Source organism: Nycticebus coucang, chromosome 16 (assembly GCF_027406575.1).
Source record: "Nycticebus coucang isolate mNycCou1 chromosome 16, mNycCou1.pri, whole genome shotgun sequence".
In the NCBI taxonomy this organism is placed as follows: domain Eukaryota; kingdom Metazoa; phylum Chordata; class Mammalia; order Primates; family Lorisidae; genus Nycticebus; species Nycticebus coucang.
In genome coordinates, this window is record NC_069795.1 from 88,930,330 (window position 1) to 88,945,703 (window position 15,374).

Below are 15,374 nucleotides of genomic sequence, written 5' to 3' on the forward strand. Positions count from 1 at the left end.
CCTGGAGGCCTGGATGTACCATGACTTCTATTCTTGTAGCCTCTTATTATGCCGTGTGCCTCCTGATGTTACACTTCCCATCACTTGATGTACCCACAACCAAAGATAAATGCACATACACATGCACACACCTCTCCTGGACACCAAGTACTGAGAGTTCTGGCGTGGGCGCTGCCCCAGCGTGCCTCCCCTGCTCCCTGAATAGAACGACAAAGATGTTCACTCGGTGCTGGGGTCCCATCTCCTTTAACGGAAGAGAATGGCCTTTAATTATTTCACTATCCTAATGTCAGCTGCCACTTCTCAAGCACCTATTCTGTGCCAGAAACTATTCTTGGCATTTAACAATCACTGTCTCATTTAATTGTGATTGTTTAATCACAACAATCACAATTTTTTCCTAATAAAAATTGGAATGATTAGCTTCTTTTACAGCTGAACAAAGGCAGGCCTCAGGTCTTCACTAGCTGTTGGCCAGAGAGGTTGCTTCCTCACCATGTGGGACTCTCCATAGGGCTACTCAGAACATGGCAGTGGGCTTCCCCCAGAATGATGTCTCTGAAAGAGAGAGGCCAACAAAGTCACATTCTTTGTAACCTGATTTTGAGAGTAACTCCCATCACGGAGACACTAGTCCAGTCCACTGAGGAAGGAACTGACAGAAGAGCATGAATACCAGGAGGTGGTGATGCTGGGGGGCATCTTAGAGGCTGCCTGCCATAATCTCCCACCTCTTAGAGCAGGGCTTTTGCTCTGGTGTGGTGGGGATCACAAACAAATGGGGCTCTAGCATTCCCTACCAACATACATCAGCCTCAGTTGGGGCAGCTGGACTTTGTAAATCTGTTTCATTCATGTTTTCTGGTAAGTATTTCCATTGAACAAAGTGTTCTTAGCTGAAAGATGCATAAAAGCTACAAATTTAGAGGGCTAAATCTAGACCCTGCTGGGCTTTGCATGGGCCCTTGCCTACCAATTCCACCTCTTGACTGATTACTCCTGCAGGTCCACGTTACTTTAAAGCAAGACAGAACAGCCTCGGCCTTTCTTACCACTAGACGTGCTGTTCTCCCTCCCATAGAACTCAGCCCTAGCTTGCCTGCATCACCAGTGCTAACTCATCCTTTCTGGGAAATATTTTTTGATTGCTCCAGGAAGACATGTGTTTCTCCTTCATTCTCCTATTGTGCTTTGTTTAAAACTCTCAATCAAAGCAATTACCTTTTATTTTCTTATGGTTGGTTTATATTTCCCCTCTAAATTATCTCTAGTATTCAGCACAGGGCCTGGCACACAGAAGACCCTCAATAGCCATTTGTGAAATGGATAAATGAGCCCAGCATTGTGAGCTGGACACCACCTGAGTGCTTGGGGCCCTGGATGTGGTGGTAGTGCTGACTGCAGCCTAGCATCTTCATGGGTGGCACATGGTACCTCAAGCAGCCTCATTTATAATCCATGAATCAGTTACTGTGTTCCAGATTGTTCTCCACTGTCATTTTAGCCTTTAGCTGCTTACTGAAATGAACCAAAGTTCAATTATTTTCATTGTTAATCATCAAGATAAAAAGACTTTATAAAAAAATGAAAATGGTAGAATGTGTGTTATCCTACCATTAAAAGAAGCCAGACTGTTCTAATTTCCAAATTATGAGAGGTTTGTTGGTTCCAGAAGAAGGTGTGGACTGTCAGAACGTAAAGACTGAGTCATGTGTGTGTAGCACAACATCGACCTGGTCCTGTCTCTCTTAGTGCCACATCGCGTCACTCAGGAGAAGCTTCGTGCTTACTGGTCCAGATGAGCATGAATGCCCAGGGTGTTTACTGAGGCCCACAGAGGTCAGATTGTTGGGCAGGTTAATGACTGGCCCTTTTTACCCTTCTCTTCTATGTTTAAAACTTACTCTAGAAGTTTATTTTTCCACTAAAAATTTTCATGGATAAAAATATTTCTCTAGTTGATAAAACAAGTTGACACAAAATAGCTGTGTCTCTTTCAAAGAGCAGCTGAGGGATAGAATGGCGAGTTTAAAAAATCATATTAAGGTGATCCACAAACATCAGCCACTTCTACCACTTAAAAAATACAAAAAATGCAGTTGGACTGGTTCAGGGTCCACCTGACTTTCTACTTTGCCTTTCCTGGTTAGGGAAGGGCTGTGACTGTTTTTCTATAATGGATCTGTCATTCTTGCAATGTGTTGCAAAATTCCTCTTGGAGTCTGTACTTGTTATGGCCTGGGTTGCCTACAGAGGTAAGACATTCGGTGTGATAATAAATCAGGTTTTAAAGTTAGGCTGCTTTTTAATTTCAAAGGCTTCAAGGTAATCTCCTCATTCTGAGGGTCTAAGATTTGAAAAAAGGGTGCTTTCCTTGCATGCAATTTGTGAATTTTCAGTCATACATCTTTTTTTTTTTTTTTTGAGACAAAGTTTCACTCTATTGCCCCAGGCTGGAGGGCCGTTGTGTCATAGCTCACAGCAACCTCAAACTCTTGGGCTCAAGCAATCCCTTTCCTCAGCCTCCCAAGTAGCTGGGACAACAGGCATCCACCACCATGCCCTGCTACTTTTTGTATTTTTAGTAGAGGCAGGGTCTTCCTCTTGCTTAGGCTGGTTTTAAATTCCTGAGCTCAGGTGATCCACCTGCTTCAGCCTCTGAGAGTGCTAGGATTACAGGTATGAGCCACCACGCCGGTCTAGTCATAAATCTTTTAATGTGTGCATTCGAAATTATTTGTTGGGTGTCTTCTATGCACCCAACACAATACTAGGCACTGGGACTACACAGTGTCTGCCTCACTACTGGAGGTAGCAAGTGGTAGCACAAAGAGTCCTGAAGTACGTAAGGGAGAGTGAACTAGGAAAAGGTTTCACGTAGCATTTAGCTAAAACTTCCAGGAAAGGCAGGATTTCCCATGCATAAAGGGGGTTGGGCAAGTCAAGGAAAAGAGAACAGAATGAGGGAAGGCACAGATGCAGGCAAGAGAGGATACCACACATCCGGAAACAAAACAGTAATCCAGGGAGGTTGCAGATTTGGAGGCACAGGGAAGAATAGCTGGAGAGGAGGGTGAGAGTGCTTTCTGTATCCTACAAAGGAGCTCCATTTTTCCAATAGGCAGTGAGAAGCATCAAAGTGTGTGTGTGTGTGTGTGTGTGTGCGTGTGTTTTGTTCTTTGTTTTTTTTGAGACAGAATCTCACTTCATTGCCTGGGCTGCAGTGCAGTGCCATCATCATTGCTCACTGTGACCTCAAACACATGAGCTCAAGTGATCCTCCTGCCACATTGTCCTGAGTAGGTAGGACTATGGGCACATGCCACCACATCCAGCTAATTTTTGATATTTTTTATAGAGATGGGATCTTGCAGTGTTGATAAGGCTGCTCTTGAACTCCTGGCCTCAAGTGCTCCTCCTGCCTTGGCCTCCCAAAGTTCTATGATTAGAAGCATGAGCCATTTGCACTTGGCCATATCAAAGGTTTTTAAACCCAGGTATGATGTGATCACATTTATGTTTCGAGAGATCTCTTCTCAGCGTCGTGAGGGAAGGAATGGAGCAAAGAAAGTCTACAGACACAGGGGCATTCAGAAGGGGATGAAAGGGATTAATATTTACTGAGCAACATGCTAGATATTGGGCTTGGCTCTGAACATATAAGGCTAAATAACTTGGCAGAAATGGCCCAGCAGCGGTAGTGGAGCTGAGCTTCAATTCCATTCTGTCTGATTCCAAAGCTGAGATTCTTTCCTTTACAATAGAGGGGAGGATGAGGGTCTGACTATGCTGGGAGCAATGCCAAAGAGGCATCCTCCCTCCCCACAGACCACTCTTAATTTAGTTGCACCTCATTTGGAAGCTTCTCCATCCACTTTATCATTCTAATTGCTTTAATATGACAAATTGACCAATTACTAGCAGGTTATTTATAACCATGGTGGAATTAGTTGCTTGGTTCAATCAAGCAACAAAAAAGTAACTGGATTGTAATGACTCGATTTATCAAAATATTCAGAATGGTTGGTGGAGTTATGCATAGGCATAACTCTTATTCACATTAGACAACTATATGTAATACCATAGAGGATATCTGACTACTCACAAATGACATCTGAACCAAAGGATTCTAACTCTAGCTCTATAACCAAGTAGACAAGTCATAGTTTTGAGTATTAAAAGATGGGTTGGAAAACCTTCTGGGATTTGTTGTTGACAAAGAAATACAAGCCCAGGAGGTATGTAGGATTTACTGAGGTCTCCCAGCCAGGAAATGATAGAGCGTAGACTTGAAACATTTGTATTGTTCTGAGGCCAAGTCCTAAAGAACCTTTTCCTACCATAGCTGCTGCCCTGTGACATTAGTGGGTTACTTAGTCTCTTGAATCCTCAGTTACTTTGTCCACAGAGCAAGAGGATTGGGGAATGTATCACTCAGTTTTGCTATGTATGAAACCACCCAAAACTTAGCAGGGTAAAACAACCACCATTTTATGTAGGTTGTGATTCTGTGGTTCATCCTGGTGGCTGCTCTGGTCTAGACTGGCTCAGCAGATCTCTGCGGACTCTCTCTTGCTTCTGTGATCAGCTGGTGGTCTAGCATGATCCACTCTAGCCTTATTCATAGTCCTAGTGGTTGACAGACCATTGGCTGGGGATTGGCTGGTCATCCACTTGGGCACCTTCATTCTCCTCCATAGAACATTTCATCCTCCAGCAGACCTGCTCAGGCTTATACACATGGTGATTTTAGACTTCCAAGCACAGGAAGAAAGGACAAATCCCAATAAGCATGCTCTTTGCAAATCTTTATCACACCATCTTTGCTATTCTCTCATTGACTTAAAGCAAGTCAGATGGTGTAGCACGCAGCTCCTGAAAAGGCTCCAAATGAATCCTGCCTTGTAGCTTTCCTGCCCTGGGTAATCCCCTGACTCTTCTTTTTTTTTTTTTTTAGACAGAGTCTTACTGTCACCCTTGATAGAGTGCTGTGGTGTCACAGCTCACAGCAACCTCCAACTCTTGAGCTTAAGCAATTCTCTTGCCTTAGCCTCCTGAGTAGCTGGGACTACAGGTGCCCACTACAATGCCTGGCTATTTTTTGTTGTAGTTGCCACTGCTGTTTTAGCTGGCTGAGGTCAGGTTCGAACTCACCACCCTTGGTATATGGGGCGGGCACCCTACCCACTGAGCCACAGGAGCTTCCCTTCTGACTCTTCTTGAAGAGATGCTTGCTCTGATAAAGCAAGCTGCTATACACCAGCTGCTCTATGAAGAGGCCCATGAAGAGGCCGAACAGCCACTGAGGAGCAGCTCCTTAAGGAACTGAATCTTGCCAATAACCACTGAGTGAACGAACTTGGAAGTAGGTCCTTCCCCAGATGAACCCTTAGATGAGAATACAGCCCTGACCCACACCTTCATTTTAGCCTTGTGATAGCCTTTGAAGCTGAGGACTGAGGCTGGGGTTCTGACCCACAGAGACTGTGTGTTGTTTTAATTTGGGGATAATTTCGCACAGTGCAATAGATAACTAATACACACAGCTAAGCTCAGAGCACCAGTGTGGAAGGGGACCATGCAAGAGTGTGGTTGCCTGAAAAGTAATTATTTACATGTTTGTAAATAATTTACCAAAGATAAACTCATTCCAACCTTTTGGAGTCTGAGATGGAATTATTTTCACTACCTCAACAATTATTTATTGTCTGTGCTAAATACTGGTGAGTAAGACAGAGTCCATATTCCTGCCCTCAAGAAACATAGTTTGTGTTAGGAGAGGACAGAGAAAGACATTGATTCAATAATCCCTTCTTTAATTATTTGTTTAAAATTGGGGTAAGTGATATAAAGGGAGAGTGTGTATAACTTAGTATGGACTGGTCAGAGAAAGCTTCTTTGAGGAAGTGACACTTAAGCCAAAAGTGTAGGCAAGGGAAAAAGAGGGGGAAAGAGGAAAAGTTCAGATGGAGGGAGTGGCATTCTTAAAGGGAAGCTGGAGGGGGTGGTCAACAGCAATGGGGCAAGTTCGTATTTATGATCAAACTGTATACTACTATGAGATAATGGTATTATGGGTTATGTTGTTTTTAAAGTTCCTTTAGAGATACATACCAAAACACTGATGAATGAAACTATCTGATGTGTCTGAGATTTGCTTCAAAATAATCCAGTGTCAGGGCAGGGGTCTGGAGTGGGTGGAGCTATAGCTGAAACAAGATTTTCTATAATTATTGAAACCAGGTGATGGATACATGAGGATTCATTATACAGGTCTCTTTACTTCTATAGATGTGGAAAATTTCATAATAAAACTATTAAAAATTATAGAATGATGCCTCAAGCATTGTAGAAGTGATCCATGTACATGGGTCACTACAAAAGTTTTGAGACAGACCGTGGCCCATTATTTTGCTTCCAACACAGTTGACAGTGTGCTTTCTGGTTCATCCATGTGAGTTTCAACCTGCTGGGCTTATGGGTGTTGGTGTTGCTAGGAGGTCTTCATTCGTTTCCACCTGTACAGATTTTATGTTGCTTAAATTTTGTGTATCTCAAAACATTTGTAATGACCTGGATAACCAAAAATCTTTGTAACCCTGTAATACTTTAAAAAAAAAAAAACCCTATAGCACATCCTAAAAGCTGAGTATACTGTATATGTTTGAGAGCTCACAGCACTTACCTCCTCCTGCTCCCTGGAAGTTAATCATATCTTTAGGCAAGGGCATAAAATGAGTTTCAAGGTATTGAAAAATGTAAAGGAATCTTAGCCTCAAATCATGTGAAAATGGGGTGTTTGGGTAATTTGCCTTGCCTCCTGGGTGAAGTGCTATATTGCATTCTTTCTTATGTTCATTTTTCCCTGGCTGACATGGCATGTTTCATACAGAGGGGAATCTTATGACCTGGTTCGCTCTAGAGTTAAAGCCACAGAAGGATCCTGTTCAAGTATCAGTTACTGAAATACTGAGAAGATTCTGTTATAAGGCCTTCTATGATATAGACAGTATTAGAGTGGGTTTATAAGTTGGGGGAAGAGAAAAATAGGGTTGAACTGTTGGAAATTCCCCTTTGGAAAGTTTCTTAGTTGGGCTGCTGCAGTAGTAATGGAGTATGGATTTCTTTGATTAAGCTTTCTCTGCCTTTTACTCACACTATTCTGAGATGGGTCAGACTATGAAATTAGCAGCAGGAATGCATAGATTTTATGGCAGGGATGTACATCTTTAGGATTTTTTTGTGGGGGAGGAACTTGATGAGATGATGCTTTATGTTTACAACTGTTTCAATGTTAGGTTAATGGGAGAAACATGTTTTGTGATTTTGATTTAGACCCTTCTTAAAAATATCTTTGCTGCCAAATTGAATCACTCCTCAATCCCTGACTAAATGAAGATTTCACTGGAGTCAGATACATGCAAATTACATTTCCCTTCTCAAGCCAAGGTTAAATAAAAGGGAAAATTATGAAAGATTGCTTATGGCAGCAAGGATTTTCAGTGCTTGGGGATGAATTTTGTTATTTCAGAACCATGATGAGTCTGTGGTCAGAGCAAAGCAGGAAGGGAATAAAGGAGAAAGTGGACCTGGGCATAAACATGTTCCCACACAGCATTTGCGTTGAAAGGCTTGTTGTTCCCTGCACCTTGGTAATTACAGGCATTTTCCTGTGCTCTGAAAAACGTTTGGCATTAGAGAGCGTCCGCTCCTTTTCTGTGTTCAAGGCTGGGTTCTGGCCTTGTTGCAGGGAAACGCTAATTCCCAGCAGCGCTCGCTTGGGAGTAAGTGGTTTGTTTTCTCTTCACTGAGTTCAGCCTGGGGTGGATTCTTGGTAGCAGAGCCTGGCATGGAAAATCTATTTGGAGCAACTTGTCCCCAGGAGGGAAGAATGCCAGCAGACTGTGTGGTGAAGCCGCAGTCACCACCAGGGTCAGTCACACCCATTGGCCAGGGCAGGCATTGACACGCAAAAGGAACAGTCTTCAGGAAACAGGAGTCGATTGTGTGTCTACACACTTACATGTACCACACACACCTGATTCCACCCAGACACACATGCACACACTCAACATGCCAGTTCCACACATCACACTGCCACACGCACACAGTATATGACTATTCATACCTGCCCCCACATCATGTGCATATCTGCCACCCACACTGCATATACATCCACGACCCCCCACACCCCTTACCTAAGAGTCACGTGCATCACGCAACCACACCCCCATATAGGCACCTGACACAGCCAACTACACGCACACGTGCCCCAAATTATCATGCACACAACACGCACACATACACATCTGTGTACCCAGCTTGGCTGCTTTCCCGCGCAACCGGGGAGTGGGGGTGGGGGTCGACCGTAGCCGGCGCCAAGGTTGGTGCGGGCGGGCGCGGAAGGGACCGGCGGGGAGCCTGGGAGTGCGCGCGCGTGTGGGCGTGTGCGCGCCGGCCCCGCGGGGTCTCCGAGCCCAGACACCCCGGGAGGTGTGTACGAGAGAACCGTGAGAGGCGTGCGGGACAGACTGTGTGAAGAAGCCTCGCTGAGATGCGCCCGGGCCAGCGCACTGGGAGGCTCGGGTGGGCGTGTACCCGGTGTGCACAGCAGCCCCTGGAGCGTGTGGCAGTTCTCGAGACGACCCCTGGAGGGAAGCGTGTGTGGGAAGTGTATGTGTAAGCTGGTGTCCTGTGAACACCAAGCAGCCGAGGCGTGTGTCTGTTCACAGCGGCCCTCCGTCGGGGTCTGTCTCTGTGGAAGGCGTGAGCGTGTGGGAGGAAGTGGCCGGGACGACCGCGCTCCCAGGCGGGCTGTGTGAGGAGCCCCGGCTAGCCGAGAGACGTCGGCCGCAGCCGGCCCGAGCGCGCGTCTGCGCTTGCGTGTGCGCGCCGCGGCGGAGGGAGGGAGGAAGGGAGGCGGCGGCAGGCCCAGCCCCGGTCGCAGCGCCCGGGGCGGCTCCTCCTCGAGCCTGGGACCGCCGCGCTCCCGCCGCCGCCGCCGCCGCGCGCTGGATCGACTCCCGGCCCGCGCCGCGCCCTCCCGCGTCTGCAGCCGGCTCGGCTTCCTGCCCGCCCAGACGCCGCTTCTCCGGGCTCCTGGTCTCGGCTCCTCGCGGAGGGAGAGGAAATGAGTGCGGCGGCGGCGCCCGAGCGGGGTTGGAAGAGCGAGAAACTAGACGAGGCTCAGGCCCTGGCGCGGAGTTGCGCCGCCCGCAGACCTGACTTCCAGCCGTGCGACGGCCTCTCCATCTGTGCCACGCACAGCCATGGCAAGTGCTTCAAGCTGCACTGGTGCTGTCACCTAGGGTGGTGTCACTGTAAGTAGAGCCGCGTCTTCCCGCCTTCGCCGCGGTCCTGGGGCGTCCGCGGGGCGGTCCGGGGTCGCGGCCGGGACCGCTCGGCCGGGCTGCTGTGCCCCAGGCTGGGGCCGCCCTGGGCTCCGGGCCCACCAGAGCTGCCCTAGCGCTGGACGACTCGAGTTGGCGCTGCCTTGGCAACAAGATGAAATCTCGTGGGGAGCCGGGCTTTACCCACTTCTACAAAGGGGGGCTTGCCGTCCCAGGAAAACTGGAATCTATTTTTCTTTATCTTTTTTTTTTTGGTGGGGGGCAAAACGTGTTGAGACATGGTAGGGAGCCCACAGAGTTGGTGACAACCGGCGGGGAAAGCCCTTTTTTCAGGGCGGCTGGTTGAAGATGCTCCTCTTTCTTTCTCACTTTTGTCTTTCTGGGCCGCTGTTTGAAGGAAAGAGCCCTTGGGAATTGAATTGTGTCCCGTTTGTTGTATACAAATCGAGAAAGCGCTGAAGAGTGAGGGATTGCTTCCAAGAAGTTACTATTAACAGTTTGAAAGGGCAAACTCCGTTAATACCAGATGCAGCGTTTAGAGCCAATATATGAAATTGTTTTAAAATTACAAAATAAAATTAATAAAAGTACGCTTAATAATCTTAAACCAGTTTCAAAAAGCCAGAATTAAATGGTCTAGGCCCTTTTCTACATATTACCGTGCCTGTGATTTGTAAATAGATTAAATTTAAGTAGCCATTTAATTAGAATTCCACAATTTGATTAGTGTGTGGTATTTGGCCTTCTCTATCCGATGAATCATTCCTTTAAAGAAATACATTCTAAAGTTATTTTCCTCATAACTTTATAATGAGAGTTTTGAAATGCTTATTTAGTACACAAATTTTCCAAGTGATCTTAAGTTAAAATTATTTTTTCTTTGTTTGTTAGAAAAAAATGGCTTGCAACCATGGATGCAGTACATAGCAAATACTTATTTACATTGATCAAACATAAATGAATGTTTTTAATTGAATTTTAGAATTAAAGGGTAGAGAATTCTTGCATTTTCTTTACAAATTCAAGGTATGTGGAACAGTATGGATTTTTATTTTCCATCTGCTGATAATTCAGTTTCTTCCTATTTCTCATTATTCCTATTGTGCTCAGATCTGTTTACAATTATAAAGTATTGCTTCAGTGTGGGACAGGGAACAGAGTTGGAAGTAGCAATTGTGGCAACCTGGGATGCTGAAGTGCACAAATAGGATGAATCCAAAGAGTGCATTTCTGGAGGATGTCTAGAATCAACGTTAAAGATGGTCCACATTAGTGCCTGTCTTACTCCTGCAGTATCCCTTCCAAGTACACCCTTTCTGATGGAAACCTTGCACTCTTTTCAGGCAGCTTCTATCTTCATTAGCCTTGACTCTTAAAATACTCTTCCTTATATGGAGTTGAAATCAGTTACTTTCTAACTTCTTCCATTGGTCCTATTTCTGTCTTATGAAATCATATAGAACAATCTAATTCTTTTTTAGATCATGGCTGTTTCAACTTTCATATATACATAGCTGAATGTACATACAAATTTCTTACAGACATGGACTATCTTCTATCTGTATTCTCAGCCATTCTTATAGGGTCTTTCCTGAAACAGGTTTGATATTAAAGTTCTTTGACTGAAGATAGCCATCATTTTCCTCTTCTGGCATTGTTTTGTTTTGTTTATAAATTTCCACTCCCTTCTGCCTTTCCTTTTATGGACCAGTATCTAGGCTCCTCAGCATCCTGGTCATTCTGTTCTGAATATATATGATCCTGAATATTATCCTTTGTAAACTGTGACTGTTAGAAACATCCTAGTTGTGGTCTGATCAGACTGCTACTTCCCATGTTTAAGATAACTCCAACTTTGAGACACTACTGCTGCTGCAGCTAGGATATCTACTTCAAGTCATACTGAGCTTGCTGTCAGTGAAAGCCATTGAGCTGTTTTTGTTTGCTTTCTTAACATATGGGGCAATTAAGCCACAGCTTGCCCATCTTGAAGTTGTATGTATTTTTGGATACATGGTACTGATTGATCTTTTAGATATATTTTCTTATTAAATTTTAATTTGTTAGAATTAGCCATTCTTCCACCTTATCATTGTGTTTTTAGATCCTGGCTCTTTCATAATGTGTGTGTGTGTGTGTGTGTGTGTGTATTATATATACTATTTCTCCTGGGTTTATGCTGTCCACATAGTAGATGCCAACAGTAGTACAGTGCATCTTCATTCAAGTTGTTTATAAAATTGCTGAACAGAAGAAGGCCATGGAGTCCTGAACTTTGCTGGTAGAACTACCCTTTAGGTTGATAGCAATTTATTAATGAACGCTCCTTAGTTAGGGTTGTTCAGTTACCTAGCCACTTAATTGTACTATTATTCATCTTACATTTCTCTTGTATTTGGGTATAATGACAACATGGTCAAAACCTTGTTGAAATCCTACCACCACATTCTTTTGCTGCTTATTTTGATCTATGACTTATCTATACACATACTCTGTTAAAGAAAAAGACAGGAAATATGAATCTGGTATAACTCAGGTTGATTCTATAAATGCTTACCATTGGCTTTTCTAAGTGGTTGGAAGCTGATTTTAAATAAATAATCTAAATTTAGAAAAAGGATTGACGTCAAGTATACTGGACTGTTGATGGAAGTTATTTCTGCTTTTAAAAAAATCAGAGCTATGTTTATTTGCTTCTCTCTGGTCTTTAGCAACCCTCTGGTTCTTCACACTTCTCTGCTGGCAGCAGTTCAGCAATCCCATTCATGAAGAGCTTGATTTCATTTAAGGCAGCAAGGTGCTATGTTAGTCTCCTCAGTAAAGGTGAGGAGACTACCTATGCTATTTTAAGCCCAAATATAATTTTTCTTCAAAAGAAGCCAAGTTAACATATTTGAGAGGTTCTGGTTTCTTTTCTTGCATTCATGACATTTACAATATCAGTCCTAAGCAGAATTCTTTTAATTCTGTTGATCACCACTTTTTTTTTATGAGACATTGATATGGAAACTAGGAATAGAAATATAAATACAACTGGACTATTTCCTTTATGGAGAGTCTAAGGGCATAATCCACATGTATTTATTTTTGTAATTTTTTAAAAATCACAAATGATGTAGGTGAGTAAACTATCAGTTCACCAAATCTGAGAATACTAATATGGGAGGATTACCTTGATACTTGAAAAAGGTAAATCCAAAATGAAGGAAGTTCAATTTTATATAGTCGATGTTAAACTTGTGAAATTTGTAGACTTGTAAAATGGAAAAAGCTGAAAAATATGTACCTATGAGTAAAAGGCATATAGCATGTATATATTCACAGAAGCAGTGTCCAATGCATTATGAAAGGAGATAGGATGACATATGGGAGGAAAACCATAGTGTGTTCTGTCGGTATCACTGTCAAATATGGATTATTTCTCTGAATAAACCATGGCCCTGAATTTGTAATTTTATTTTTTCCCAGTAAAGAATGAAAGTTTTCAAGAGGAGTTTTGAGAGAGAAAGAGACATGGCTTGGCTAGAGAAGAGGGGTGGGACAGAATAAATCGTATGCAGGTAAAGTAGGGAGATTTTTGTGCTTAGATAGAGTATTTAGAAGGAATAAGAAATTAGATTTGTGGGGATGGAGATAAGCGGAGCTATTTGAGATGAATTATTTATAAGCTTGATTAGATATGGAGGGGGAGGAAGATGAAGGTTACTAAGAATGACTTCTAGAATTCTGCCTTAGGCAGCTTAGATGGATGGTGGCACCATTTATTAGCAACAAAATACTGGAGAACTAGGATTGGGAGGAAGATCATGAATCCAGTTCTGGATCTATTGCGTTTAAGCAATTTGTCATTATATGGTGATGTTGGTAGGCAGTAAGATATAGGGATCTAAAATTCAGAGAAAGGTCTGGCTTAGAGATAATATGGAAGTCACTTATGTATTTATAGATTGCAGTGGTAGCCATGACAAAGCATGAGTTTGCCAAAGGAGAGACGATAGCATGAGAACTGAAGAAAACCTTAGATGTTCCCTTTAGGGCACCAGAATTTGGGTACAGGAGGATAAGCTGGCAGAGGAGTCTAAGATGAGATGGCTAGAGAAGAAAATTCTGGAAAGATGATATTGCAGAAACCCAAATATGAAACTAGTTTTCAGAAGATTAATTATTAGATATTGGTAAAATACACAAATAGTGATTTTCTTTATAACTGAAGAAGATGGTGAAAGATTTAGTCTTGCAACAGTGACTATAGGATATACTTAATCGTAGTGTTAGTCAAAGCTGTTTGAGACAGTGAATTCTTCAAAGTAGAACGAGAATAAAGTATTAGAAGCTGAGAATTAGGACACAGAGATAAACATTTATTGAGTGATTATTTTGTGCCAGAGTAAGCTTATTATGCTGAGCACTTAATAGCCAATTACGCCATTACATCCATTTCACATTTAAGGGACAAATTATAGAGAAGTAACTTTTCCATGGCACATAGCTAGTAAGGGGTAAAGCATGGTTTTGAATCTGTTTGATTCTAGACCTAGAATCTTAACCATCATAAGTATAACAGAGTAATTTAAATTTAATGAGCAGAACCAACAGAGCTCAATACCATTAAAGCCAATGATGGCAAAAGTTTTTAAGAAATGGGTGGCATGTTGTATCACTTGCAGTGGTGTAATCCAGAAGAATGAGAACTGAAGAAAAGAGGTCACTTGGCTATAGTGGGGAATGAAATTCAAGTTAAGGGTTAAGGAAGAGAAAGTGATTAGAAAGTGACAGGTGAGGTTGAGTGGGTGTATGTGGTATAATGTAGGTGCCATCAGCAGAACTCAGAGTTGGCTTAATAAAAATCATGTAATAGATGAGCTCTGTTTTCTGTAGAACACATCTTAAAAGATTGTCTCTTTCAGGTTGAAAGCAGGAAGAGTGGGACTTGATGTAGTCTAATAGATGACATTAGCATATCTAAAGAAAGACTGTCACAGCAGAAGGTAGATGGGCAGCATAGAAATACAGAAAAATTGGAGTGAGGGAGGCAGAATTTGGAAGTGTTTTTCAGGACTGTTCAGAGAAGGTGGTATGCTGCCTAGATGGTTAAATATGTCCAATCCTTATGGCCAGGCTATCCCAGCAAACATTTGCTTATAATTTGACTTCCTATTTATAGATTTTTCTATAGGGAGAGAAGGAGCTAGTTAGAGAATTCAGCTGTCAGGACCTTAGGGCAAGTATGCTTCTTTCTGCTAGTAAATTATCATTGTGGTTTTTGTGTTATTCTATTTGTTCTGATTTCCTATTGTTTTATAACTCTAGGGAAACTCACAAAATCAAGTTCTGATTTCCCCTTGGGAAATGCTAGCTTGATTTTCCTAAAGGACATCTCAATCATATCAATAACAGCAAAATTATGGAAAAAGTTTCTAAGAAGTCTGACAGTGAAAACTACAAAAAAAATGGAGTGGTAGTTTGATTGTTTGGAAGTCAACTGAAGCTTTTTTTCTGAGACTAGATGTTCTTACTATGTCTAATGTTTGAAGGAAGAGGATACAGATTTTAAGAGGAGAGGTGTAAGATAAAGTTCTGAAGGAGTTTCTCAGAGCTAGAGATGGAGAAAGCTGATAGTTATTTTTCCATCCAACTAATGTTTCAGTCATAGACACACATCAGCGTTAGCAATTGTGCACATAATCAGGCACATAATATGCACAATTGCTAGATTACAGTTGTAATCTTTTTGCATGTATTAGCTTGTTTAAACTTCACAACAACCACCTTTTGAGGAAGATATTGTTACTGTCTTCATTTTTTAGGTTAGGAAACTTGCTTGAGGTCACATGTAATATCCCTGGCTACCTATGGCAAATGTACGTCAGAATGTTACAAACCAACTGGCAATCAGGGTTGTAGTTTTCTGGGTTCCATGTGGGTATAGTGAGGGTGACTTCAGCTGCTTTAAATTCTGTTTGGAATAAGTAGAAATTAAATAAGCAAAAATAAGTAAAATGGGAATGGTTTCTGATTTTAAGA

The 15,374-nt window shown here is 42.6% G+C and overlaps 1 protein-coding gene across 1 annotated transcript in view; it reads left to right on the plus strand.

Annotated features, from left to right (window-relative positions):
- Positions 1 to 8,942: 8,942 nt before the first annotated feature.
- Positions 8,943 to 15,374, plus strand: part of C16H3orf70 (chromosome 16 C3orf70 homolog) — a 73,309-nt gene continuing 66,877 nt past the window's right edge. Inside the window, exon 1 of the mRNA XM_053565737.1 lies at positions 8,943 to 9,320. Coding sequence (XP_053421712.1) covers positions 9,131 to 9,320 — 190 coding nt within the window. The 5' untranslated portion in view covers positions 8,943 to 9,130. The remainder of the gene's footprint in view (positions 9,321 to 15,374) is intronic.